Source organism: Morus notabilis, unplaced genomic scaffold (assembly GCF_000414095.1).
Source record: "Morus notabilis unplaced genomic scaffold, ASM41409v2 Scaffold212, whole genome shotgun sequence".
Taxonomy (NCBI): Eukaryota; Viridiplantae; Streptophyta; class Magnoliopsida; order Rosales; family Moraceae; genus Morus; species Morus notabilis.
The window spans coordinates 874,457-885,863 of record NW_010361298.1 but is presented as its reverse complement, the minus strand read 5'-3'; the positions used below and the strand labels follow the sequence as shown (position 1 = coordinate 885,863).

Genomic DNA, 11,407 nt, shown 5'->3' with positions numbered 1-11,407 from the left:
GGAATGCTGAAGATGTAATATACTGCCCAGAATCAACTCGCTGCAAAAGTGTAGCTATGTCCATCGGGTTCTGGATGATTGTGCGATAGTTTGGGGCATCTTCATCCGAAACAGGATAGTGGAAGACAGTAAAACGTTTATCATATAAAATACTGCAGAAAAGAAACAGACATATATGCAAACAGTGAGAGCAAGAAATGCTAAAATTAGGACTAATGACAGATGTAAAGAGAATGTCCAACTAGCGCAAAACTACTGTTGAAATGTAGCAAACCACAGAATAAATAGGAATTTCCATTCCATAGTCTTCAAACAGAGAAATAAATCACTATACATGAGAGGGATTATCTAACCGGTTGCAAACATCTCTAAGGCACATCCGCAATCGACGAAGGGCATGCTGCTCAGCTTCTACCCTGGCTTTTAACTCGGAGATTTTTGGACCACTTGCTACTTTTGGAGCCTTCGGAAGTTCAGGAACAGATGCTGATTCCTGGGATTTCTTTGTCATTCCCTCCAACAAGACTGACAAAGCAGCTTCAATTAAATGATTGAAAAACAACGTTCTGTCTTCAGTGGTTAGTTCACCCACCTGGTAGCTGTCATAAAAGAGTAATATATGACGTCATGGTATAGGCATGGACGTGGGATTATTATTATTGTTGTTGCTGCTGCTGTTGTTCTTGTTGTCGTTTTGTTGTTGTTGTTGTTGTTGTTGTATGACGTCATGGTATAGGCACAGACACGGAATTATTATTATTATTATTATTATTATTATTATTATTATTATTATTATTTTACAGAGAAATAAAATAAATCGATGAACCAACTTAAATCCTCAGAAGACAAAGTTCTGAAAAACATACTTTAAAATTGAAACAAAACTGGCTAAAAGCAAGATAGAAATTGAAGAACTCCAGTGTACAGATTCATTCATCTCATCAATAAGGTGTCCTAGGGAAACCCTTTTTTGGAGCACAGTCCATGTAATGATGGAGCACCATTCTGTTTTTCTCTCAAATAACAGGAACAGCTACTTTTTCCCCATGATAAATCAAACCAAACACTTATCTTTTAATAGACTATCATAATGTACTAATATGGTTCGTACTAGATAACGGAGAATGGAAATAAGCAAATTAACTACCACCAATGAAACTATGCATCAGAAGAAATTGGGGACGCCGTAGGTTTAGAACATGAGATTATTAAGGGGAAAGGAAACAGATTATGAAGAGGAAAAGGAGACTTACACAGAACGGTTGCAAAATATTGAAGCAGCGTCTGAATCAACTTCAGCAAGTGGCACGGAGGCTGTACCAAGTAATAATATGGGTAAGTCAGATGGCAATTCTTCTAACAACGTCAGTAGAACAGCCCTCAACTGCTCATGTGCCTGCAATATAGACATAGAGTGACAAGGAGGCATTCAGATATGATACCAAAAGTTTTAAAGAAGAACATAAGAAAGGGGAAAAAAAATCAAGACCGTAAATGATTATTCATTAGCATTTTGATTGATAAAATTTCAAATAAATAAGTAAGAACTCACATTCTCCCACCAAATATGGAACTGAGGCAAATAAAGGATAGATGGCGTTGTTCTTCTTGCTTCACCTAATATATGTACCAAAGCTTCCTCAGCTGTCTTTGCACTAGGATCGGAGAGCAGAGATGAAAGTCCTAGAGAATGAACAGGGAACTTCTCTAGCTCGTGCAAAATTGCAGGCCCAAGATGATCCTGTTAAACTAAAGCAGTAAGTATATTTAGTTTATAGTTCCAACAGTTACCAGTTTGTCAAGAGCAAGAGGTTCTAAGATATTTACCAGGCCAGAACCCTCACTGCCACACAAAAGTAGGCGAGGCCTGTACACTAGAGGAATTGCTGAACCATAGGAAAGCAGAGACAACTTGGTCAATTCTGAATACACTGAAAGGGGAGGAAAAATATCTGCTATAAAATCCATTGCTTTACGCAGATGCCTTTGCAGACATGGCTGAACTACTAAAGACAATGGCCTAGATTGCACGATAGTGCCTCTATGAGCAGCAGGAGTAATCGTTGACATGGCTTCAACAAAGTGATACTTCTCAACCCTTACTGAATCAACATCGATTAGAAATGTGTCATCGCTCGTGTAAACCTGAGGATACTTTTCACGGAAAGCACGGATTGCAGCTTCAGTGCAAAGAGCCTTCAAATCAGCACCACAATATCCAACACAGCTAGCTGCAAGCTCCGATTTCAACTCCTTTGAAGGAGGATGCTTCCATTTTCGAGTATGTATATCTAATATTTCAGCTCGTGCCTCACAACCGGGCAGAGGAAAGTTGAACTCGCGATCAAAGCGACCAGGGCGACGCAAGGCCCCATCAATGGCATCAATTCGGTTGGTTGCTCCAATTAAAACTACTTGCCCACGAGAATCAAGACCGTCCATCAAAGCAAGCAAAGTAGACACAATAGAATTGTGAATTTGTTCTTGTTTGCTTGATCTCACAGGTGCAAGCCCATCTATCTCATCAAAGAAGATAATGGAAGGTTGGTTCCTCTGGGCTTCTTCGAAAAGCAGCTTCAATTGTCTCTCAGCTTCACCCACCCATTTACTCAAGACATCAGCACCCTTACGCATGTAAAAACTTACCTTTTGCCCAGCCTTTGATGCTGCACAGGCTAATGCTCTGGCAATCAACGTTTTACCGGTGCCAGGGGGTCCGCATAACAACACCCCTCTCGGTGGAGTGATATGATAACTTGCAAAGAAATCGGGATATAGTAGGGGAAAGAAGACCATTTCTTTCAAAGCATCAATATATTCGGAAAGCCCACCTATGTCATCGAAACTCACACTCTCATCAACCTGCAAAGGTTGAATATCTGCCCCACCCTTTGAGCTTGGCCCTGCAGTTTGAATCCCAGAAGTCAAGTTTGCTAAAGCATCGCCCTGATGACCCCAACCTGATGCAGCAACATTCAGCCCCCATGTTGTTGTCCCATGCATGTCAAGTCCCCCAAAAAGCCAAGGTGGTCCGGACCTCCCACCACGGCCCCACGGAATTGCAGGGCCCTGATCCAACTCATCCACAAGAAGGGAGTCATCAGAATCGTCAGCCCTCGCAATACGATGGCGCTTATGAACTCGTGAGCCGCTCTTCCTAACATCCGTGTTGACTTTAGTCCCCATCCCTTGATGTAATACCCTTCGAGGGGATCTAGGTCTTGGCTTTCCTACTTCCATAGACATCCTACGTACCTCTGCACGATTCCTGAGATCATATCTCCTCCTTCCATCTTGTTCTTCTTCTTCTTCTTCCTCCTCTTCTTCTCCGTCTTCATCATCACCATCTTCCTCTCCATCATCATCTCCATCACCCTCACCCTCATCCTCATCTTCGCCCACACCTTCACCCTCATTTTGATCATCATCTGCATCAATCTCTTCGATATCATTCCCATTTTCAGTCTCATCTTCACCAATTTTCTCTTCTGAAGTACCTTGCCCATCATCCAATTCCATATTTGACTGTTCCCTTGGAACTCCCTTTGAACGGCGAGGGCGTAACCCTTCGCGCCGAGGTGTTGATTTATTTTCCACGACCTTTTTATTCTTGGGAGATAACAATTCAACCCTGCTCACATTGTTATCCATCCGGTTCCTCGAAGATCGATATGAAGGTCTCTGAAACAAAATCGGATAACTTCAGTTCAGTCACAAACAAAATAATCATGTCCCGATTCAACGCATTAGTTTTGAAATTCGAGGCAATTGAATAATTGGCATTCATAGAAATTGCATTGTTATAGCATCTCACCATTAAGTCTTCATCCTCATAACCAGAACTGTCCGTATAATCATCATGAGTTACAACCTTTCGCTTTCTGGTAGAGCGTCGAAGGTTACTTACATCTGCCTGCAACGAGTAGCTATGCATATGTTAGAATTTCAAGACACCAAATATACCAGAGAAGGGCAATTAATCCTTTGGTTAAACTAATTTCAACAATTTAACTAAAATGCTTTCAACATTATAAAACCAAAAAAAAAAACATATGATTGAGCATCTTTACAAGTTTCGTCTCACAGACACAAGCAAGGAAACCAAATGTGCAACCTACCATGCAATGCATGACCTCCTTTGCTGCAACAAAAGGAAACCCCACAAAATATTCCACATTTAATTTAATAAAATATCATATATAAAAGAACAGACCAGAAATTCTGCAGACAAAAAACATATATATCCTTAATTTTCCTTTTCCTTTCCCTTCCCTGTTGGAATTTAGCAGAATTACGATAAAAAGAACATGATGATAATAATAATAATAAATCTCGAGACCTCCAAAAATGAAACTACGAAATTTCAGATTCAATCGTAGAAAGAAGTCCAAAAAAATGTTCAACTAAAAAACAAAAACAGAGAGAGAGAGAGTGTGGGTGTGTGTATGACTGACGTTGTTTTTGGTGGTGGTCGGGGTGGCCGTGGCGGGAGGGCGGCGATTGGAGGGAGAGAGGAACTGCGCGATGCGAGAAGCGGCGGTCCTGCTCCTGGTCTTCTTCTTGATGGTCTTGCGCTTGCGCATGGCGGGACTTGTGTAGTAGAAGTAAGAGGCCCTTCCGTACATCTTCGGCCTCCGCCGGACTCTGTCGCTGCTCCTCAGCGGCCGAACATTCGTCGAGTCTCCCCCGCCATCCGACGCTCTCTGCTGCTTCGGATGCATCTCTCGCCCCAAAAAACCCTAATCGGACCCCATGCGCATTGATTTTCTTTGACTCCTAGGGTTTTGCAGACGGAGAGAGAGAGATATAGAGAGAGAGAGTGAGGGTGTAAATGAAATAAAAATAATTCCCAAGTCGTTGCAGGAAGGAAGGAGCCCTGCCTCTGGCTGTCGTCTTCTTTGTTTTTTTTTTTTTTTTTTTTTTTTTTTTTTTTTTTGGGGGTCTGGCGTTTGCTGGTTCGTTTACCGATACACACTGTTGACGGTTCTTAGGCCGTTTATCCCAACACAAACTAATTAAAGTTCTGATTAGGGTTTTTATTATAATTTGTGAAATTTAAATTTTTTTTAAGAAAAAAACGCTATAAAAAATTAAAACTATAGGTTTGTAGCAGAATTTATATACTAAAATTGTTATTATTATTAAAGAATTTCTCTTATAAGATAGTTATATGTTTATAATTGTTAAATTTAATTAAAATCACATCAGATAGAAAAAATATATATAATATATAGTTTTTAAGACGGATTTAAAGACTGAAAGTATGAAACTATCATGAGTTTATTTTTTTAGTCCTATCATAGAAGTTCCTATATTGGATTATTGTTATTATTATTTTACACTTATGATCTCTTTTATCTCTATTTGACAAAATGATCTCCGGAGAAAAAAAAAGGAAAAAAAAAATTAGAAATACCTATTAAGATGATACAAAATATTAGGATTAATTATAAAAGTTTTCTTCGAATTATACTTCTTTTAACACTTTGTCTCGATCTTTAAAACGTAACATATATTCTCTTTAAATAATAAAATGTTAATAAAAAGCCCCCTCTGTTAAATTTTTAACGAAAATTGACATTTAATTAATTATTTTAGAGGTATTTTAGTAACTTAATGATTTGTAATTTAAGTTAAATTTGAAACTAATTTAAATTTAGACTTTTAATTACAAAATATCCATTATTAATTAAATGTAAGTTAAAAATTTTATGATTATTTTTTTTAGAATTAAAACTTTATGAAGTTGTTTTAAACATTTTTAAACATTAAAAATAGTAAATAATAAAAATACATTTCTACATATATTAAAAGAGTATAAACACGTTCACTATGCTTTTTTGGTAGTCCAAACGCACCGTTTAGACTGCCAAAGTTTTTTTTCCTTTTTTCTTTCTTCTTTTTTTTTACTCCATTTGTCTACTATAGTTTGTTATCCTAACGGTTTATTTTTGTGTTTTAGTTTTTTTAATTCATTTTTTAACTATATTTGATTACCATTGTATTTTACAAATGGTTTTCTACCTTTTTTTTTCTTTTTCATTACTTTATTTTTTCTTCTATTTCTTTTTTAGCTTCATTATTTAATTTACTGTGGCCTCTTACCTCCAATACTCTCTTATTATTTTTGTTCCTCTTTCATTTCTCTACATTTAAACTTTATCGCTCTCTTATAGATTTTTAAAACCTCCAATCTCAACAATTCTCATCGGAATAAGCTCTTTAATTATTGATCAATTTTGACTTTAATTACGGTTAGTTGTGTATTAAGCTATTTTGTTGTTTCACTGTTTATTACTTCTATAGGTATCGAGTTATTTGTGTTTTGTGGTATGTGTTTTTATGTTTTTGGGTTTTTTAACTGAAAAACTAAATCAAAATTTCACTTGGTTAATGAAATATATGGTTTTGACTCCTTAATTAATGAACTATCTATTTTCAAAATGAATCGAACACAATAATAATACGTAAGGGTTTTAAAATGATAAAGTAATTAAAAAACAAGTTTTGAGAAAAAAAATATATCAAACAAAAAGTCAAAATGTATAACTAGTCTAAATATTTTTTTTCCTTTTTATGGATCTATTTTTTTTACTATTTAATCTCTCATAATTTGTAACCCTTTATGCATTATTCGTGCTACATTTGCTTTAAAATATGAATTTATTATTAAAGACTGTTTATGTAAATAACTCTTGATTTGTTAAATTTTTAAGTAAAAATTTTTTTATAATTTTTTATATTCATAATCTATGTTATGAAAACATCAAATACAATTTAATACATACAAATAATCCATAGGGCATACTATTCACATTTCGTTGTCCAATATGTACTGTTTGGTATTTTACCCCTCATTTTTTTCTTACTTTCATTTTGCCGTTTTCATTTTTTTTAATCTTTTTCATTTCTTTCTAATTTCATTCTTTAAATTTTATTTTATTTCTATGTATTTTAACTTTCTTTTTCCATTCTTTTTTAACTCCATTTGTCTACAAATATCTCTTACGATTAGAGTTACTTTTTACCCTTTACTCTTGATTCATAACCTTTTTAATTAAATAATTACACTAACAAAATGATATTTATTAAGAGTGAAGGGTAAATGTCAGATTCATGCACTCTTAACGGTAAATTCTCCATTTTTTTTCTTTTTTTTTTTTTTTGGCACCACTTGTCTATCAGATGACTTCCACTAATATTCTCCTAATTTTTCTTTTTTTTTTCCCCTCTTTTACTCTCATTCTTTCTCTAAGATTTTTTAAACCTCAAATCTAAACTTTCTCATCATAATAATCTCTTTACTTGTGGGGTTTTTTTTTTTGTATTTTGTTATCTTATAATTTGGAATGTTTCATTAATTTAATCATATCACCTTTTCACTTAGACTATTATTTATATACTCTACGTTATTAAAATTTTAATTACAACTTAAAACGTGCATCGCACGTAAGCTAAACTAGTTTGCCAATAAAAGGAACTATATTTGAGAGGTGGGGATTTGTTGTGTCATTAGAGTGAAGAAGATTTATTTTGTTTTTTATTATATTATATGTAAATTAGATTAAAAATTACGGTGTGTGGATAAAATAGTAATTGTGCTTGAAATTGTTTAACAACAATTGCTATTTATATGAAACCTTTCATTGTTCTAAGGGAATGAACGTTACGTTTAAAGCTCAGGGGACAAACTGTTATAAGGGGCCTAGTTCAAGGGAAATTTTTGTAACTAATTCAAAATACTATTTATGTCACTCCACTAAAAAATAAACAATTGTTAGAGAGGTCCACATTTAATGTTCGTCGGAAAAAGAAGTAGTGGTCTTCGAAAGAGGACGATTTGTGATTTGAAGAAAATTCAAGTTAGTAGACATTTAAAACTAGTGGCGCTGGCGGAATCAGACCGTGTAGTTATTAAAATACTTAAGCAACAAGTAGAAGAGAGAGTCTTGTATTGTTCAAGTACATTAGTAATTTATAATTTTAATAATTACTAGTCAGACTCTCAAAAGAAATTTAATCTTTATCTTTAAGATAAAGTTTGATAATTATCTTTCACTTCTAATTTGATTTTGAAACAAAAATCCACTCTCCCTTATCCATATATTGGCTGGCCACTATAGGGAGATTCCTACCTATGGAAGGCGCATACTGCAGGTAAAGAATAGGGCAAAATTATGCATTTATCCTCCAGACTAATTTTGACTCATTCAAATTCTAATTTAAGTCAAACTTAAATCAATTTTAATTTCAAATTGGACAACTTATCAAATAAGTCAATTGGATAACTTGGAGAGCAAGCAACTGAATGTCAAAGAGATTCACACTGTGCTATGTGTTCACACCTTGTGAACACATTCACATTATATTAATTTATGATTAATTTTCAATTAATTATCCTTGAGCATTTTATTTTAGAACTCCATAATTTTAAAATTTCCAGTTTACCCTTAGTGTCTTGTAGCATTATAAGGACGACGCGAGGACTCGTGACTTATAATTCTGAGCTCCAACAAAATTAATAATTAATTAAACTCTTTAATTAACTAATTAATTATGTTAATTCTAAAAGTTACTCCACTATAAACTTGGAATTACACTCTCATAATTGTATACATAAATTACTTTTAAACTGTGAAGTGTCTATTTGATATAGTCATTACATATAGATCAATCCTACATAAATAATTCATAATTAGAGCTAGGTGAAATCCGTTAATTTCTCTAATTATGTCTTATCCTTGAGTATTATTGATTCTCTAATTGACAGTGATTCATAAAACAAATTCATAAATCGGAGATCCTTCTTATCCAAGTACCGAATCAACTCTTAAGAGAATTATTTATCCACTTCTTTCTCAAGAAGGAATGAATTCCCTCTCGTATAATAACATTCTTAGTTACTCACTTCATCATGTCTTTAAAACACAAAGAATATGATTCAAGATCTCGAAATCTGTACTGAACAAATAAAAGACACAAATATACAAATAGGAGTATGCTTATAATTCAGGATTAAGATCATTCTATGTATGACCATCGGTAAAGTCAATTAGAATTTCTATACTTAACAGAAATTTTCAGAAATTCGTATTGTGTCTATGTCTCTGTTCCATATAATCTCATTATACGTAATATACTCATTCAATATCTCACCATATTAACAGTGCAGATAACACTATTCCATTCTGAATGAGGATGACATGTATTAGTAATGTTTTAATTAAAGATTCTGAACTTTAATTAAATTCATTACGAACATCATTTTGATTATTATCCTTAAATATTATCATCTCTCATATAATATTTATATAAAATATTTAAAGTCACATAAATAATCATAAATTTTTACTGATATTCATAAATATTTATTAATTTATGCACATAAAATAATGAATAAACTATTTTATTAAATAAATAATAAATATCATATTATATCTCATACTTTTAAGATATTATTCCTAACAGTGAGCATTAGTAATTCTAATGATACATACAGGTACGACCAATAGCACTCCATGATAATAGTTATTTATATTTATATACTTACTAAAACGATAAGATTCTGAGATGATAAGTTGATAACTAACATTTGAATTATATAATTATTTAGGGTCCATTTAGTTCGCTGATTTAAATATAAATGTGACTTTATGTGAGATTTTTTTAATATAATAAAAAAGTTAAATGTGATCATTTCTGAAAATTTTTTACTGTAGTAAAACTCAAATCGGTAAAATAAATAGAGCATTAATGTAGCAGTAACATTTACCCTTCGACGCTTTGGCAGATTTAAGGCAATGACCCTTTACATCTGGGTCAAACGGGTAATTTTCTTTGCACCTCACTTGACAAGTATGATCATCATGACATGGTAGATTATCAAGCAAATGAATTCGCTGGGACTCTGTATTTAAATTAAAGAGAATTAAAAGTTGTCAATCTAATTTTATACATATATTTTTTTAATTCTCATTATATACATGAATTTTTAGGAAGAAAGAAGTAAGAAGTACTTTTACAGTAAAAAATTAAGTAAATAGTAGGTTTTTAAAATATTTAGAGTACATAACAGTAAATAGCAAAATTTGTTAGGTAATCATTTACTTCCAAAAAATAGATTATTTATTTAGTAATTTACTATTTACTACTACTTACTTCAAATACTTTAATATCTAGCTATTTTATTTATTTTGATTTTGTAAAAATGTTATTCATAACAATTTTTGATTTTTTTATTGATTAATGTTTGTATTCCTACCGTTTATATTTTCTAACACGAACCTGACTTAATCGTTTACTTTATTCTTTTTTTTTTTCTGTGATGGGGCATGCAATTAAGGAGACTCTAGTTAATAAGCATTTTATAGTATAATTATTGATTTGTCCCTAATCCATCATTATTTGGTCCGTAATGGAATGTTTTAATTTTTTTTTAAATCACTAATTATATAGCACATATATTATGCTTAAGCTATTTTAAAATTGAGTAATTGGCACAGTTTGTCCATGAACTTTGAGCATACTGATATTTTATTGCATGAACTTCTTTACTTTAGGATATTAGTCCTAAACTCTTATTTTTTTAACAGTGGTCCCTTAAAATAAAATTAGCGAGCAATTTCTAAAATTTAATAAACATAATCAAGTACGCATCTCGTGATAGCTTAAAATTTTACATAAAATTTACGTTATAAGCAAAATTTTCTTTTCGTTAATATTAAAACATGTAGAATACTGTAACATTTTGCACTTTTATAACTATTTTAAAGGTTTATTACTGTGACACCCATTGTATTTTATTAAAATTACAGTAACATTCCCTTAACTGAATTTAATAACAGCAACACCCCCTATCTGAAACTCTGTTAAATTTTAGTGAGAAATGTCAAAACTACCCATGTGTTAAATTTGTTTTCTTTCTTTTTATTTGATTTTTTTAATAAAAAAATTGTGTTAGGGTGTGTTGTAATATTTTTTAAAGAGTTAACGTAAAAATATGTTAAAAAAAGTTAATGCATTTAATTTTTTTTTGTATTATATTTTTTGGTCATTAATGTTTAAGTTTAATTTAAACCATTTTTGTTTTATTATTAGGATAAAATTGTTTAATTTAATTTATTCGTTCAATTAAATTAATTTTATTTATAATATAGTTGGTCCTAATAATGCACTAAATATTAAATGGTTTTTAATTTAATACACTATTTTAGTGGATGGAGAACATTACTAAAACAAAGCATTTTTAGAAAAAAAAAAGAAGCAAATATTTATTTTTATTAGAGTGAAAATTATACTAATAAATGTGTAAAAATTAACTAAACTCATTTTTTATGCTAAATAAGGGTATAAATGAGTGAAAATTATACTAATAAATGTGTAAAAATTAACTAAACTCATTTTTATG

General features: G+C 32.1%; 1 protein-coding gene across 2 annotated transcripts in view; it reads right to left on the bottom strand.

The window, feature by feature from the left end:
- The window catches only part of LOC21407466 (ATPase family AAA domain-containing protein At1g05910), a 6,965-nt gene extending 1,975 nt beyond the window's left edge, over positions 1 to 4,990 (bottom strand). For both annotated transcript variants that reach the window (XM_024166293.1, XM_024166294.1), the window contains exons 1-7: positions 4,455 to 4,990; positions 3,815 to 3,913; positions 1,828 to 3,681; positions 1,553 to 1,741; positions 1,254 to 1,396; positions 354 to 599; positions 1 to 152 (exon numbers count right to left, since the gene is read on the bottom strand). In XM_024166293.1, coding sequence (XP_024022061.1) covers positions 1 to 152; positions 354 to 599; positions 1,254 to 1,396; positions 1,553 to 1,741; positions 1,828 to 3,681; positions 3,815 to 3,913; positions 4,455 to 4,721 — 2,950 coding nt within the window. In that variant the 5' untranslated portion in view covers positions 4,722 to 4,990. The remainder of the gene's footprint in view (positions 153 to 353; positions 600 to 1,253; positions 1,397 to 1,552; positions 1,742 to 1,827; positions 3,682 to 3,814; positions 3,914 to 4,454) is intronic.
- Positions 4,991 to 11,407: the final 6,417 nt, after the last annotated feature.